At 35.6% G+C, this 18526-nt stretch overlaps 1 protein-coding gene across 2 annotated transcripts; it reads right to left on the bottom strand.

Moving 5' to 3' along the window:
* Positions 1-56: 56 nt before the first annotated feature.
* Positions 57-13689, bottom strand: LOC121367875 (mevalonate kinase-like). 2 transcript variants are annotated; one of them, XM_041492315.1, is made up of 9 exons: positions 13594-13689; positions 10606-10753; positions 9274-9427; positions 8062-8321; positions 7548-7593; positions 6904-6994; positions 4966-5082; positions 3755-3908; positions 57-3005 (listed from the first exon to the last, which is right to left on the bottom strand). In XM_041492315.1, exons 2-9 carry the CDS (start codon positions 10715-10717, stop codon positions 2863-2865), a joined length of 1077 nt encoding a protein of 358 aa, XP_041348249.1. In that variant the 5' UTR covers positions 10718-10753; positions 13594-13689; the 3' UTR covers positions 57-2862. The 2 variants fall into 2 exon arrangements, with proteins under 2 accessions (XP_041348249.1, XP_041348248.1); XM_041492314.1 differs by having other exon boundaries at positions 13422-13678.
* Positions 13690-18526: the final 4837 nt, after the last annotated feature.

Below are 18526 nucleotides of genomic sequence, written 5' to 3'. Positions count from 1 at the left end.
CTAATAGGCTACTGAAATCAGTGAGTAGAAGGATGAAAAATAACAATACTGAAAAGTTATTTTAACACATTTTATTATTAACCACATACATGTCCACTGAACATTATTTTTCAAACTAAAAATCATGTATGCTTAACAACAGCATGTGCCCAGTAATGGAATGCATATAGCTTGAATCTTTGCATACTGATTTTAAAATGCAGTAGAATCACATTGGGTCGAACACTATAATTTGTTCGACACATTGACTAGTTAGAAACCAGCATTCTGCTACCTTCAGGAGTCCGTAATCTTTTATAATCTGAAATTATTCTTGAACGATTTAAAGCCCAGGTATATTTATTTATAATTTTGTGTGAACTAAAAGATTCCAAAAAGTTATTTGCATTGTATACGGCAAAAGAAATTAGTGTTCGCATAATCAAGCAAAATGTTTGAACTTGCTTTGATTTTATGGAATTAACTACAACTTGCACACGCATAACGGAGGCAAAATTGTTGCCATCCTATGTCGAACCAGTGCACGAGGTCTGTCTTACTGTTATAAAACCGCACACGGCAATCACTGTCGACAGCCTTTCTTTCAGTTGGTTGCATAATGGTCCATAGGCAATGATGCAGCCACTGGCGATTGGTCAGTTGCCAAGTAAGTAGCTGCTAAAATATCTTGAGATAATAATTCCCAATTGCACCTACATGTGTGTATATATATAATAAATGAGAATCAAGGGTGTAGTTTCTTGAAATTTAATGAATTATCAGTTTGAATGAAATGTTAATTACACTGACTTCTCTCTGACAGGACTGACATAATTGTGTGAGAAGGCTTGCATTCAACCAAAGTGTTATTCCAACCTTCAGTGCAGAAAAATTTAGGAGTTTGTCCTTGGTTCAAGAATAGCAGTTCGATCATTTCGTGTTCGAGCCTATGAGATTCTACTGTATATGCATTATTATAACAATATGCATATCTATAAATTAAGTTTTATACTGCATACACAACACAATCTATAAAGGCACCTCGTTTATCCACCAATTGTCTATAAAATGTATTTAAGTATATCCTCTGTGCATACACATTTATGCAAGTTGTACCTCACTATAAAGATGACCTGTGTAGTAAGATATAGTTTGTAGATAAACTTGGTAGCCTTTTTAGAAGGGTTTGACTAGTTTCCAACAATCGGAGTTATTGCACCATATTCTTGTTCAGTGGTTCATTCACAAAAGCATGAAGTGTGAGGAATAATTTCAAACGGGACTACCAACATGTACACAATACAGTACATAGAGGATAATAAACAAGTTACCAGTCATTATCAAATTTATGTCCCGAGTGAAATCATTTTCATTTGTCACGAGTGAAAATTATTTCACTCGGGACATAAATTTGATAACTGGTACCGAGTTTGTTATTCTATTTATTACCCCAGCTATTTGGAGTTTTTTTAAAGGCTTTACTTTTCGATATCGCCTACATTGGCTACACGTCCATGTATATAGAAACAATGTAAACCACTTTACACTGTTCTGGGTATTGCTTTAACTTAGTATATTATTCACGGTTCACAGATATAGTACCGACAAGATGATTGGTTTGTTTACGTCAAATTTCCCCAATAGTAGTAATTTTAATTTTCCCCGTTATGAGTGCCTGCTGGGGTAATAAATAATAATATAGTTAACTTACACTTGAGCTATTAGACAAGTCATACAGGATCATTCTAGAACTAGCCACATGGGGCAGGCAGTTTTGATGCTTGACGGGTTTTAATTATTTTTGTCTTTTAGCATATTTGGTTTAAAAATATATATATTTTGTGAGTCACATTGATCACATTTTTCTCTTTAAAATGTTCCAACTAGCCCTGTGAGACCATTTCTGAAAAAAAAATTGGTACTGAATGTATTTTTAAAAATTTAGTTTGAACTTAATAGTGAACAGACTTAATTATTAACCAACAACAAAAATACAGGCGCAGATTAAGGAGGGACTCAATGGATCTAGTTCTCCATTTTTGGTCAAGTATTCAAGTACATGAGGAGACTGATTTAGTAATTAAATGGCACCCATAAGTTATTATTGTGAGCCATTTAAGATTACTATATTGATACCATATAAATTCACATGCTAAGGTGTGATAAAAAAAATGACTCTCCTTCAACTCGTCTCAGGAGTGATAGAGTGTTACCTCCCCTTATATGGTGTGGTCGGAGTAATTAAATTTTACTTCGTACATGGTGAGAAATCTCATTATCAGTGTTAATTAAAGACATATTATATTAATAATTACGGGTCCCCTCCATTATAAAATGCAGGATCCATGCCTGATAACAGCACATGTAAACAACAAATAATACACAACAATAGTATTTTACTTATCAGACAGGATGACAACAAGTAAACACAGTAAAATGATATCTCGATTTATAATTTTTGAAAAATAATGCTTTCAGTCACTAATTTAGCAAATAATAAATAAAACAATTTATTTTGATAAGTTATAAATTAAAACAATTGATCTCATGTACATATTTACAAGGTGCATTATTTAACATTCCTAGCAATTCAAATGAAAATTGCATTGCTTCTACGTGCCAATTTTGCAGGGTATTGAACTTAATTTCATGTGAGAGTTAAAATAATTGTACGTGAAATCAATTTGAATTTCCAAAAAAATGCATTAAAAATATATTAAATGTTTCCAATTATTAATGATGATTTTATGTTACATTTTTAGGACAAACTTTTCACACAAAAAACAAACAAAAAAGAAATGTATTTTCAGTCATTTGTTCGGTGCAAATCAATCCCAGTCATACTGATGAATATTTGACCATGTAGAACTATAATTATGTTTATCACAAATTTACGGGTATATCGAAGGTTCCATTGCTGCTGAAATGCTGAATAATGCCAAATGAACCTAATTTTGTCTCCCAGGATGAAAATCCCAAGTTTTCAAGTTCCTGTCTCAGGGCTGATATTGTGTCTGGTGGTGTATCTGAAATATCAAGTTAACACTTTAGAATCTAATGCAGCCCTTGTATCAGTTATGGCTTCTATTTTTCACGTAACTTCACTTTTGAACAGATTTTAAGTTTTCAATGCATGGTTTTCACCATTTTCTCAAGACAGTGTTTCTTGTAAAAAAATAACTTTACATCCAAATGAACTATTTCTAATGTTTCTAATTATCATAATACTTATATGGTTGTTAAACAATATTCACTCTATTTATGTTATTGAAGATTTCATGTAATGGTTCTAAATGCATTTTATATGAACAGGAAATGGTACATTCCTCATGAACTAGTGTTATTGACTTAACACAATCATCAGGCCTTGACCTTAGGTTATAAAATCTGGTAGTCCTCAGTAAAAATTGGTAGCCCATAATTTTAAAAAATAAAAAAGGTAAATGTTTTATTTTTTGTTTTAAATCATGAGCAGTATACTGTGAAATATACACTTATGAAAACTACATTTATAGCACTCTATATTACTGAATGAATGTTTAATGACACCCCAGCATAAAAATACATTGTCTATTGGGTATGAAGTGAAATATGCAAAAACAATCTTGTAGCACGGCAGACTACCGGGTTTAGACATCTGGTAGCCTGAGTGAGAAATTGGTAGCCAAAATACTGCTAAGCTCGAGCCCTGCAATCTATGTACATTGTATTTCAAACAAAAATAATTACTCAGTATTTGAATACTTCAGACATTTACTTCAACGTGTGTACCAACCTGGTCTAATGAGTGTAAACGTGCAGCCCCCACCACCGGCTCCAGTGAGCTTTGTGTGCAGACCGTACTTGGCTGACACGAGGACAATCTGGTCTAGAGACGGGTGACTCACTCCCATGGCACCCAACTGGTGTTGGTTGATGTCAATGAAATCCTAAAACAGAATCAATATCAAGATCTCTATATAACAATAATAAATAATAAAATAGTAATGATAAAAATAATTTAAAAAAAAAAAAATATATATATATTACTTTATTTATAGAAGGTAACTACGTTATAATTTAGTATATGACTTTTTTCCCCGAGACTTTCTCAAGATTTTTCTAGAAAGGGAGTAAAACATTTTTTTTAAAGCACATACTATACTCTGAAGAACACTAATGGGGATTATATATAGGCAATCATTCCCAGAAACTCACAGTCAACCAAGAAATTTCATCTCCCTCACCAAAATGAAACAAATTCATTAGATTCATTCTATAAACATCATTTGAAAACTTGGAGCACAATAAAATTCAAAGTGGGTGGATGTTATGGGTGTGCATTGTGCTATTTTGTTGAAAAGATAATCATTTTGATTGAGAATTAGGTAAGTAACACATCGCTTTAAATCAATATTTAAATCTAAACAATCAGAATATAAATGACTGGTCTATAAACCCAAGTCTAATAAAATGCTGGGTATCTAATACCCATGGCATCAAACTAATACCAGTTATGGCTTATGGTTAATAGGATACCTATTATTCATTTGTTGAAATTATTATGGAATGTGAATCATTCCCAACATATGCTGGGCAATTGACATGCAATAAGAAAGTTACATCAAACAAATGAACACACTCATCCCATAACATTGATTGTAAACACAAAAATGATGCATGACACCAGAGGTTGGTCCATTATTATTATATTTTTTACTATTATTTTCGAGCTTATCACCAATTAAGGTTCAAGCATGCTGTCCTGGGCACACACCTCAGCTATCTGGGTTGTCTGTCCAGGACAGTGGGTTAGTGGTTAGTGAGAGAGAAAAGGGTGTAGTGGTCTTACACTTACCCATTGAATCATTAAAACTCGCTCTGGGTGGGAGCCGGTACCGGGCTGCGAACTCTGTACCCACCAGCCTTATGTTCGATGGCATAACTATGACACTCCTGAGGTTCATTATTAAAGTATTTTCTCTACACATGGGAGACAACTCTTACCTCCAACATCGTGTAGTACTCTCCTGATTCTTTCTCTGCCATCTGGGAAAGAACCTCCTGGCAGATGTTTGTAATGGCTTCCGTTGTGTCCATCACAGACTTCATCACATAGGGATACTAGGTGCAAAACAAACCATTCTACTTTAATAGTATTAATAATACATGTACCTATTTCCTATTTCCCCGAGCTCACCCTGTTATGATTCAAATTAACCATTTGCTAATTATGTCATAATAACTGACCTATATTTTTTTCCAAAAGTTATTCATATTTAATTTTTGAAAATTAGATTATGTAAAATAACCAAAGAAACCCGAATCTTTTCCAATGACACGTGTATATAAATAGTAATAATAATAGTCTTAGAGAAAAAAAGTTACTTTTTTCCAGGGATCTTTTATATGCACTTTCTCAGACAGGACAGCACATACCACAGCATTTGACAGAGTATGACAAATATTTTGAAAAGTCACTAGCCACAGGGCTAGTGGGTTTGTGAAAACCACTAGCCCACCAAGATAAAGCACTAGCCCAAATTCTTGATCAATTATAACTGGATTTTTATCTAATTTTTTTAAGATTACACATTTACGAGTATAACAGTAAAATGAAACAAACACTTAAATTATGTTGTAACTTTCAGTTTTGTCGTGTTGTACGTTTGGTCTTTTGTCCAATGTGATCCATCGTTATTGTCCCGTTTTTGCTTTTGCCCACTCCCGGGGTTGGTATCTAAAACCACTATCAAAATAATTAAATTTAAATGAGGGTACGACAGTGTGACACACGGTAATAGATGGTTGAGTGTATTTGGTAGTGGGTTATGCTTTTAGGGCCTACTATTCATGTCGCCAGGAACGGTACTGCCAATTGCTCAAATACAGGGCATTATCCTATGTCAGACCGATATCAAAAGAATAGAACGGCGACATCTAATCCGTTGTTAACTGATGAACAAAAAAGGTATTATCTTGTATCGGCAGCTGTGACATTATCCAAATGTAATAGCTCAAGCTGAGTCATTGCATGTGCGGTTACCATTAAAGTAAATTGTTTTCCTGGTTGCCGATAACCATATGTAAGCGAAGTGTTCAATTAGAAAACAATAGGTAAATAAAACAAACACTGAAATTCAAAGCATGACTGGGGTTTGATTGAGATTAACCTGTCGTCGCGATTGGTCATTTCCAAGTTAGCCTAAAACATAATTATGTGCGAGATTAACTACCACGTGACGTGTCCAACCAATCAAAACACGCATGTCATTAGACTTGATTTCCTGTGCCAGAAACTTGAAAGGGAAAAGTGAACAATGCATGCTGTAACCGTAACGATGTAGAGATAGCATGTTACTGCAGTTTGCAGACCTATTTCAAGTGGATTATTATTATATACTGATGATGTTGTTGATATTATTCTATGACAAACGTCACAATCAAATTTATTAAACGAAATTTCAGCCGAGAGAAAAAGAAAAAAAAAAACAAAAAAAACCACGACGATCGAGCGATGAGAAACCACTAGCCCTGCGGGCGAGGGGGTGAGAAACCACTAGCCCTGCGGGCTAGTGGTTTTGCGTTTCTCACTAGCCCGAACTTAAAAACCACTAGCCACGGGCGTCGGGCTAGCAGATTTGTCGAAACTCTGCATTTGATATACCGATCACAGATCACTGGTTGGGATGGGAGGGAAAACTCCAATCAGAGAATGGGTCTACATGATTTCTAATGACATCACATGCAGACAATCTGTATAATGCTGCCATGCCATTAAAGTTTTGAATCTAGACTACAAATATTTTAAAAGCATGGTACCTGGAATGAAAAACAGACTAATATATCCACTCACAGAATCAATTCTAAGACCTATCAGACCAAGGACAAGCTGACACTGTGATAATTTAAAATATAAATAAGGTACTGTCTTTCCTAACTAACCTTTGTATATCGCTCTTTAACTCCAGCTACCAGCAATTTTGTGCTTCTAGGAACTTTAGTGTTCACCAGCAAAATACGCAAAGGTGGCATCCTGAAATGAGGTTCACAAGTTTGTATAAGGACAACGAAACAAAATACTTGCAAAGAGATACTAGTGAGCCAATCAAAATGAAATTAAACGGCTTGACTATGATAATTTAGTTCAGTGTAAGGCAATGAGTATATTAAAATAGCTGAGATGCACTTTTTCTTTTGGTTATAATAATTGATGATTTAAATTTCATAGTTAATCTACTAGTAGATCAACATAATATATTATATTATAACTAAATTATTTTCTTTTTATTGCACAATCACTGAATTAAACATTCACAAGTTTCACTGACCTATAATTTGTAAGAAACGAAATGAACTATAAAAATGTAATATACACATGTACATCACTGGAATGGTAACACATATATTTTGAATTCTACTTATAAACACAAAAATATAACAAATAGGGTTTTTTCATAGTCATGTCATAATGTTTTCAGATGGGGGCATCAGTATTCTTTCTGAAAGGATACATGTATGTGTACTTTTTTTGTTTCGTAATCATACTGATAAAATGAGATTAGATTTTCTGATGTTTTATTACTAACTTATCCAAACGAGATATCTTGCCGGCTTGAAAGCGAATAGCACCACCTGAAAATACAAAATACATAACATAAAGCAAAATGTACACATACATGCAATATAGAATATTTTCAAAAACAGGATTCTCACTGCTTACTAAGTAATGCTAAGTTTTAAGTATCATTGTTTTTAAATAATACACTTTAGGATAAACGTATTATATAAAAATTAATTTTAAAAAAGTACTGGAAAATTGATTCTACTGCAGAATACACATTTTTTTTTTTTTTTTAAAACATGCAATTTGATACCTGGTAAACATTATTAATCAACTCTAATTGTTCCTGTAAACCTTGAGATTCAAGCCCATTCGAATTTTTAATATTTACAGACAAATTCTCAATGTTACTCATTCATATGGACATGAAGGGTTTTGTAATTTTAATCAGTTTTATTTTAAATGAATTTTACTGAATGTAATGTTTTATGTTTGCTTATACCGTATACTACAGAATAAATTTTTAAAATAGAGCTCACCAAAAGTACTTATTGAGTTATCAATCCCAGAAGGATTGCCATGAATGATTTTTTCACCAATGAAAGCCCACGAATTGATTAGTAACAGCTCCTCCTTAGACCACATCCCCTCGTGCCTGTCTCCCGCAGCATGTTCCTGTATGAGACCGCTCAGTGAGAGGAGACCTGTTACTAAGCACACAGAGTATGCAGCTGACGACCCCAGGCCAGCACTGGCTGGCAGTTTGGATAATACACAGATAGTGATGGAAGGCAGAGTCCTGGAGATAAAAAATAATGCAGCAAATTATTCATTTGTGCATATGTTGTTTTTACATTAGTTATTAGCATTGTACAAAATCTACCCATCAATAGTTGATTGTAGCCAACCTTGGTTCTGAGGTTTATGCAAATATTAATTTCCACATGAGTTTAAAAAACAATGGAGCCTGGCTTTTCCCCCATGTTAACTTTATACTCTGCTTAGTTTTGTGAAATATGGAAACTAAAACCTCTCTAAACCAGACACCTACAGGACAATATAAAAAGTCTGGTTATAAACAGTGTCCAGTGTTATTTCCCTAGCTCAGTACCAATATTTAAAAATGGACTGTGAAAGATGTCTGATTTTCAGGGAATTCTGGTTACTGAGGATTCAGTTTTCAGGGCTTTCACTGTAATTCCAACACTTGGAATTGAAAGATTAGAAGAAAAAAATTGTTGTCACCACATACTTTTACAAAACCTTCAATTAGCAGCAAAACTTTAAAGGAAATTTTAAATACATTCTAATAGACTAGATACTATATACCAGCAAACATCCAATATATCAGTCATGAAGCATAGGATGGAATGAGGGGAAAAGCTCAGTGGGTCCACTTATCACGGAGCTACACCCCTCTCAAACATTTCTTTCCAATTGTTGCTAGTGGATTTTTATTAATTTTAGTCAAAAGAGAACACTAAAATGTTATTAACCCTTTTAAGAACAGTTGGCAAATTTTATTTTAATTTAGTGAAATAATTTGTGTGATAATTGATTTTTTGTTAGGAAATAGCTATAGGTTTTGCATTTTTTAAAGATAATTTGGCGAAATTTTCTGATCACCCAGAGTAAGCCCTGTCAGACAATATGAACATGAAGTTACTGAAATTTGGTCTGCATTACCAAATGTTCCCTTATTTCTTTATTCTCAGTATACATTTTATCTCAACTATAACATAAATGCTTACCCCGTTTTAGCTGCTATACTGCCATAGAGAAACAACAATGCGACAACTGCAAGTTCTGTAGTCTGTGCTGAATCCTTGTCAATGTTAGCAAATTCCTTTATTTGATTGAGGATGTCTGGAGTAACCTTGTCCAGCTGTGGGGTCGGAGTATCAACTGTAATGTAGGATACAAACAAATAATTGCTGCTAATTAAGCATGGTCATTGTGGTGACGTTAAGGGGTATTTTGTTTCAGGAATTGAATTATAGGCCATATTGCAAAATGAATTAATAATTACGACTGACATTTGTTTTTATTAAGCAAAACATGGCTCTTCCTTGGTAAGAAAAAAAGTTGATGATTAGAACTACTGAGAGCAAAATATCTTACAACCCATTTTATCTGAGGCAAGCAGAGAATAGAATAGATGTTTAACAACACCCAAGCACCTGAGGCAAGCACTTATATCTATTCCTGTAAAAGCATGATATATTAGGCAAAAGAAAAAAATAGGTGTCTTTCCGATTGCATCCCCCAAAAAATTAGGGTAGGTAGGTAGGGGTTTTGGGGTTTTTTTTTTAAATTGAAAACTATCAGAATAATAATAATAATAATAATAATTATTATTATTATCATCATTATCATTATTTATCATCATTATCATTATTGTTGTTGTTGTAGTAGTAGTAGTAGTAGTATTGGATGGCACTGTTTGTGTGTTTCCTTAAATTAATGGGACATTTGTATTAATTTCGTTGTTCTTAATTTAAATACTTTATGCAAACATTTGAGATGCATTAATAATAAGACCTGTTGATTTAAGTGAAGACGAGAATTAAGCTGAATTGATACGATTATATTTAATCGAAATAACCTGTACCAAGGCTATGTTCGTACATTCAGTTACTTCCGTGACCGACCAAGCTGTTCGGTGGTAGCTAATCAGAGGAAGGAACTCTATTACAAAAGATTTTCCATAATTTCTCGATGTTTTTCGGAAGGGAATTACATGTGCAAAATGTATCGTATAATAGTATGTAAACAATGTGCAAGGAAGGAAATACTCTTGTTTGGCGATGTTGTCCTCTTTTATTTTTACTTCTTTTTTTTTCAATTTAAGTGAGAAAAAAATTAGGGTCGGGGGGTGGGGGTGTAAAACTAGGGACGGTCGGTCGACCGGAAACACACTTTTTTTTTTTTTTTGCCTTACAATGTATGGAATAAATTTTTTTAAACAATTCACAATTTTCATACATGTGCAGAACTTGCATGTAAATGACAGTTATCATTTCGTGAAATGTCTGAAGTTTCAATTAATTTCACTACCTTACTGCTTTGACATGAAAACTTACTGAAAGGTAGACTAAAACATGACTTGATGGTCTCAACTGGCCACGATGCCTTCACGCTGATGTTAGGAAGATTAACTGTTAACATTCCATCTTGGGTCCGGCTAAGTCTCATAAATGTTCGGATGTTTAAACTAGTTGCCAAAGCAGCCTGCAACAGAAAAGATATTTAAAATGACAATTAAAATGAACAATTTGTTATCCAGAAAATATGTCTCATTTGCTCCTACAGAACGTTACATAATTGTTTTTCAGATTGTAAATTTGTGCAAGTGCTAGTGATAACTTAATATGGAATTATTTTGAATGTTGGTCAACTCGCCCCAGTATTTGGACAACTCACCCCAAACTTTACTGTCTGCAAATAATTGTGACGAAATTAAAAATGGATGTCTACTTTACTGAGTACTTTGGTGTCATTTTATCTATTAATATTACGACCACTTATTAAATGGGTTTATGTTGGAGAGATCCTAATATCGGATAAACAATGAACTGTCAAGCCTATTTTAACGTTTGTGAGTTTGTCCCTTATTTCCTTAAAGCAATGATCAGACAAGGCTTTTGGACTGACTGGTGTGCATATTCAACAATATTTAATGCACATTATTGCTTAAACTATTGGTATATTTAATTAATAAAACAGTAATGATATGAGTTAACTAAACAGTGTGGGGCTAGTTGGTTTTAGGGCGAGTTGATCTGCTCCCATTATATTAAGATCCAATCTACATGTAGACTTGAGATTCCACCGTACATGTTTATAATGATGTCAGTTTATGTTGTGAAGAAATTAAAAGACATGCCATAGTCTAATGTTGACATTCCTCGGATTCTCTTGTAAACCAATGTATTGTTTCTCAAGAGTACACACTGAATTTGTGAAGCAGAGACTTTGACAAAGATACTGTTGTAAAGTAAAACAGTTTGTTATTTTGGTTTGTTTAATATCACACATCGTTTAATAAATGTATAAAGTTTGTTTTATTTAATGACACCACTAGAACACATGGATTAATTAATCATCCATTATTGAATGTCAAACATTTGGTAATTCTGACACATAGTCATCAGAGGAAACCCGCTACATTTTTCTAATGCAGCAAGCGAACTTTTATATGTATTTTCTCACAGACAGGAAAGCACATATCACGGCCTTTGACCAGTTGTGCCCATTGGTTGGAAGGAGAAAAACCCCAATCAGTTGAATGGATTCACTGAGGTGGTTCGATCCAGTGATGCAAGCACGTATAGTGCCACATTGAAAATGACTGTCATCTATACATTTCCCTCTCTGTTTTTTTTTATGCCTAGTTATCATTCGAGCAGTTTGTTTTTGAGAGGGTTTGTTAATTCATCAAAAAGTATTCCGATGTCAGAGTTCATGTGTGTGCAGATGCCTTAAAAACAATTCATGTATATGTAAATAGACCAGTTTTTGGGATAGCCCGGTTTAGAGTATTTGATTAAATGCAGTGTTCTCGCTGCTCCATTTAAGCGGGACGGCCCACCCCACTATTGCCGCCCACCTTTACTTTTCTGCACCCAACTATATTTTACAGCACCTATCTCCGCTATTATTTCCAAATGCACACTTTTACCACACAAAACAAATTGATCAATCTGCATACTGGACATCAAAGGAAACAAGCCGCATTGTGTGTACGGAAAAGCAATTGGCGAAGAAAACCTTCAGTAGCTTACGACAGTTACCGTAATGTAATTTAACAGTATTTTTAGCAGCCTCTATTTTGTTCCATACCTGTATCCAATTGTATGTTTGATTCGATCAATGAAAGTTATATTTTATTTGAGCAATCAAAACATTCAATTTTTTATCGATTCAGTAATCTCCAACTACAACCCCCCACTTATTTGGCGCCAAATTTGTCATTGATCAGAATGGTCAATCTGTCTTTTGTTTCCATTAACTATCGTCTGATATTTTGTCCTCAATTCCAAATTTAATTGGTTGTAACTGATGATTTTTACTTTGTCACTTCTGTCATTCTATTTATTCAGCAATTCTTTATAAAATATTATTCATTTTTCATTTTTCATTTTTTGGGAGATATCACTGCTTATAAAAACAACAGAAGTGGTAGTGTTTATCATTAAAATAATTTATCTTGGGTGCCAAATAATATATACAACGCCTTTACAAAAGTGATTGATTCATTCGATGAAGATGGAAATAAAATTAAAGCCGCACACCCTAGTTCCATCCAGCGAAAATAAATTATAATTTGGTTAATCTACAAACCTGTAACACACTTAGATCACGTTTTTATCAAATGGAGTAAAAAAGCAGGTTTTATATCGATAAATACCATGGGAATCCCCATGTCCCAATTGCTTGAAATAATTTTGAAAGTTTGTATTCTGATGTCACCATTAGATGTCGCTCGAAGCACAACAATGCCTACGTCACTACAAATTTCAAAGACTTTGGGTGCGTTCTTTTCACCTCTCCTGGACATGTTCCAACTGTTCTGTCCTGGTTGTATCCCCTCTCCACATATCGTAGGACTTTGCAAAATTATTGGTTTTAAGGGTTTGTAACGTTTTGTATTGAGATACTTACTTGTCTGGTCGACGACAATATATGGTAAACAAGCGAGATCACTGTTATATATATACATTTTCAAAATGTAATGACAGAATGAACTTTGAAGCGACTCAAGGGGTGGAACTCTAGCCAAAACATAGGCAGACAAGATGATGACAAATCATGAAATGTAGAATGAAATTATGAATGAAAACTTAAAAATCGGTTCACATATTTAACATGACTAAGAAGAAAAGATGTAAATTATAACCTTGCCATACACAACTGCGTGTTCCCCGTGCAAAATTACTTTTCCTGGAGCAGACACCAGAAAATCATCCATGTTAACCGATTGATTTTATCTTAAAATTACTGATTAAATTTGTCTATGACCAACAAACATGTCCCATCACCAGGTGTTGGATATGAGAAGAATAAATTACAGCCAGAGTTACTGAAGCAGGCAGGTAAACGTCTGTGTACACTGTTTGGTAGCACCTGTTCTGTCACGCTACAATGTTTGCGGAAATAAACAAATCTACTACTAATTTAGTTCGTTTAATACGCAGTGATCACTGTGAACCAGTCAATCGAACGATCGTCCGGAACTATTCGAAAAACCTCGGATATTTCCGTACGATGCTGATATTTTTTGTGCTAAGAACCAAGGTTGATTGATTGATAACATAATTATATTAGATAGATAGATAGATAGATAGATAGATAGATAGATAGATAGATAGATAGATAGATAGATAGTGGGTGGGTGATCGAGTCATGCTCGTTAAAAATGTTTTATCTTATTAAAGAAAAATTCTTTTGAGCGGGAGATTGGGGATGGTGGACAAACACGCGCCCGGTACATAACACCTTCTAGCAATTTGAGTTAACCAGCAAGGATATCATAATTTCAGCAAAAAAGGAAGGAAATGTTTTATTTAACGACGTACTCAACACATTTTATTTACGATTATATATATCGCTAAGGACCACACATATAGGCCTAATGAGAGAGGAAACCCGCTGTCGCCACTTCATTGGCTACTCGTTTTGATTGAGGATCTGTTAGATGCGCCTTTCCACAGACAGGCTAGTACATACCATAGGCCATGAGCTAGACTCCAAAATTTCATGGGTTGGTACCACCTGGGGGGAGTAAACGCCATTATGATTTTTAGAAAGTACTAGGTCTATAGTTTCAAAAAATCTTTGAAGCCAAAGCTGGATCCACAGCTAATTTGTAGTAATCGGCCTTTGAATGTGGGTATGCACGTCGAAAATTGAGGAAAATGTTTTGGGGTAGGGCAAATCAAAAATGCAATTACTCCAAAAGTAGGAGGAATAATTAGACAAATGACCACTCATATTGTTGCTTATGAAATGTTTTATTAAGTAAAATAGGTTTTATGCAAATTAGGGTCAATATCAAGGTCACCAGAGGTCAAAAGGTCATGATTTGTTGCGGTTGCCTAAAATCTGGATGCCCACTCAAGAAATAACCATAGGAACCAAACCAATTGGAATTTCTTCAAGCAAAATTAGTCTTATTATAGCTGAAGGAGTTCAAAACCCATTTTTAAAAACATAATGAGATTATAATTATCAACTGAGGCAGGACATGGAATAATTCCAGACATATTTTTAAAAAGACGAAAATTTCTCCGATTTGGAGTAGGGGAAATGAAAAATGCAATAATTCAAAGTATATGGAATAATAAACCAAATGACCACTCATTTTGCTGCTTATCAAGAGTTCTGTCACATGGAATGTGTCTTATGCAAATTAGGTCATTATCAAGGTCATCAGAGGTCAAAACGTCAAAATTTCTTTCTTTGATTTCTCAAATTACCTTGAAATGTGTTTTTGACCAAGATGAAAGATAAAAGTTTAACACAATACCTCACCTATTTCTTGAATTGTTGTTGACGATAACAATAAAATCTATTTTCATCAGCCTTATCGATGCCTCATATGGTTTTTCAGGGTAACGAAGTGCATTTGAGCCATACCCTACTTGATCATGGATGATGCTGAACAAGGTATTCCTACTGATAATCAAGCTGATGTTGACCAGGGGGACATTGAATTGCCAGAGAAAAAAATACGAAAGTGTTGTATTTTTAATTGCAATGATCAGGACCCTGAACTCATTTTACCAAAGGACTGGGGACTCCTGGACAAAACTTGTTCAAGCTGCTGAAATTAGGGGCAATAATGATATTCTTAGGATTTCTGCAAAAGCTGAATCTGGTCGTGTCCCAAAGGTGTTTTATCATAGGCAGTGTAGAAATCGTTTCATAAAGAGAGACTTGGACGCCATTCTTGAGAACCAGAATTCGGGGGATTCATCTGAAGCCACTGGTAAACCAAAGACTTTTCATAGGAGAGAATCATCTGTCCCATTTGCATCTACCGTGTACAAACCTATCTGCATCTTCTGTTTAAAGAGTAGCAAATACATAAAAGGTACAAATACTAGGGACCAACTAATTAAATGTGTAGATCTTCGTGCCGACAGGACAATCAGAGAGGCAGCTGTGCGGAACGAAAATGATCGTATAATTGCTATTCTTTCATGGGAATTAGTGGCTGCCGAAGGACATTATCATGGGCAGTGCTATCGTGCATTCACAAGGCCACCAAAGAAAGTGACAAATGATGACAATAACAATCTTTCTACAACGGAAATAGAACTTGATCCTGAAGTAATTTACACCAGAGCTGAAAAAAGGAGTTATGAAGAACTGTTTAGATTTATTAGAAATGATCCGTTTCCTGAACCTAATGTTGTTAGACTTACTGAACTGACAAAGAAACTGACAGATAGTTTAGTATCTATGGGTGTAACAGAGGTCAACAGTTCTACCAAAAAACATATTCAGAGAAAACTTGTTGCTGAGTTTGGTGAAAGCCTACACATGATTCCTGATGAGAAAGGTAAAATTTTGGTGTAACCAGATAATCTTTCACTAGGTGAGGTTGTTAAGGAAAATATGAGGTTGAAAGAAGAACTGCAGATTTTCAAAGTGAACACGTCACAATGAAAATATGGCCAAGCATGTCTCCCTCATACTTAGAAGTGATATCAAAATGCAGGAAACCAAAATGCCTTGGCCCCCTGTACCTGCTCAGTTAAAACAGTCATCTGAATTTATTCCTATTTCATTAAATGCATTTTTAAGATATCTTTTCAGTGGGGAATCTACCAGCTGCTCAGGTAGGGTAGATAGATTAGTGGACTCAATTGGGCAGGACATTGTGTACGGTGTTACTTGCTCAAGACTTACGCCCCCAAAAGACATCATATTACCAGAGGCGGTAAAGACACTCACTGGAAATGTTGAGTTAATACGGATTCTAAACCGCTATGGACATGGAATGTCCTATACACAGCTTGAAGAGGTTGAGACAGCTCTTGCTCTTCAAAAGTTAGAAACTCATAAAACTGACGGTATTGCTTTGCCAGAGGACATTAAACCGAACATCATGACGACCCTGGCATGGGACAACTTAGACAGGCTCGAAGAAACACTAAGCGGTGGAAGCACTTCACACAGAGTGAATGGAATCATGGTACAGCCAAACGCATTCGGACCGGACCCCATGCCAAAGGATATCCCAATGTGTAGTCTACAGGAGTCTGGTAAAAAGCCAAGGGCAACTGGGTTAGTCCAACCACTCCTGCCGATCTACAATGCTGGTGAGCGTGTTGGTCCACCTTCCAGAAGCTATGTTCAACTTAGTGGTGACGAAATAAAGCGGGACGTCTACAGGAAAACGTTTCTCTGGGTTCTTGCACGAATCCACAATGTCCAAACGCAAACTGTGAACAGCTGGACTGGTTTCAATATTAGTGTCCGAGACGATATACATGTTACGATAGATGTTGTGCGCTATTTGCCTACCATTAATGCACCAGCAACACAGCTCTCTACAGTGCAAGAGGTACTACTACAGTCAGAGAAGATCAGGAGTTCTTTGTTTCTTCAAAGCATTGTGATTGTGTTTGATCAAGCACTTTATGCAAAGGCAACAGAGATCATTTGGAAGCATAATGAAAAGTTTGCAAATGTCGTCCCCAGGTTAGGTGTCTTCCACACAATATGTAACTTGCTAGGTGTAACAGGAAAGAGGTTTCAAGATACCGGGTTGAAAGATTTGTGTATTGAGTCCGGGGTGATAGCTGCAGGCTCTGTAAGTGGGGTGCTTGATGGTAAGAAATACAACCGAGCAGTTAGACTGCATAAGCTTCTCTATGAAGCTTTGCTTCGGCTTGCATGGAAGGGCTTCCCAGTAACCAAAGGTTCAAATGCAGAGACTGAAATAACTGATTTGATTGGTGAATTTTCAAGCAATGTATGTCAGATGACGTTCGTATCTCTAGCCGAACAGTTCTATTTGCATCTAGACCATCTACGCAGTGATGCAGGGAACCTTGCTGCATTTTGGATGTCGTACTTGGATCTGGTTGACGTATTGCTGAACTATTTGCGTAGTTCTACAGAGGGCAATTGGGCAATGCATCTGCAAGCAGTTCAAGACATGATACCCTGGGTATTTGCATATGACAATACCAATTATGCAAGATATCTATCCCACTATAGTGCTGAAATGACCCACCTAAAAACCGAGCATCCTGAAGTTCATGAGTTTCTTGAACATGGTGGATTTTCTGTTCAACTTGGCTCAAGAAATCCATTTGGTAGGATCCCTGTAGACCAGACAATCGAGGAAACTGTTAATAAAGACACACAGACTCCTAGTGGCACAAAGGGGTTTAGCCTTAAGCCTGGTGCAATCAGTAAATACTACCTTACTGCAGAGTATCGCAGTTCCTTCCTACACATGCCCAGGGATGCCATTGGAACCAGTAACTCCTTGGACTTCAATCACCCAGATCTAAGCAAATCTAGAATTAAGAAGGATGAAGAGGACGTAGTGTCCTTGATCGGCATGCTGGAGAATAACTGGATCAATCCCTTCAGCACTGAAAGCTCAGACCTCCTTAGCATTTCAACTGGGATGGCTGCACCAGACAACATAACAGAAGACCTATTGCAAGCTAAGGACTCCGGAGAAAAAGCCTCCAGGGAATTCAGGGAAGACAGAATGTGAACCTCCAAAAACTAATTTTTTTGCACCCCTGAAGAAGCAAAAACCTAAAAACTTCAGCGATATGATTGTCAAGAAGAAATACCAGGCTGCGGGACGACAGATCATCCTGAAAGCTGACCGTGATCTTTTTGCCAAAATGACCCTGATTGCACAGACTAGACATCTGAGTATGAAGTACGTTTTGGCACATCGATTAGGGCCGATCCCATGGGCAATTGCAAAACCAGAGGGCACACTGAGAAAGACAAAAAAATCTTCAT

The sequence above is a fragment of the Gigantopelta aegis genome, chromosome 3, assembly GCF_016097555.1.
Source record: "Gigantopelta aegis isolate Gae_Host chromosome 3, Gae_host_genome, whole genome shotgun sequence".
In the NCBI taxonomy this organism is placed as follows: Eukaryota; Metazoa; Mollusca; class Gastropoda; order Neomphalida; family Peltospiridae; genus Gigantopelta; species Gigantopelta aegis.
The sequence above is the reverse complement of the archived record's forward strand: the minus strand, read 5'-3'. Positions and strand labels throughout refer to the sequence as shown.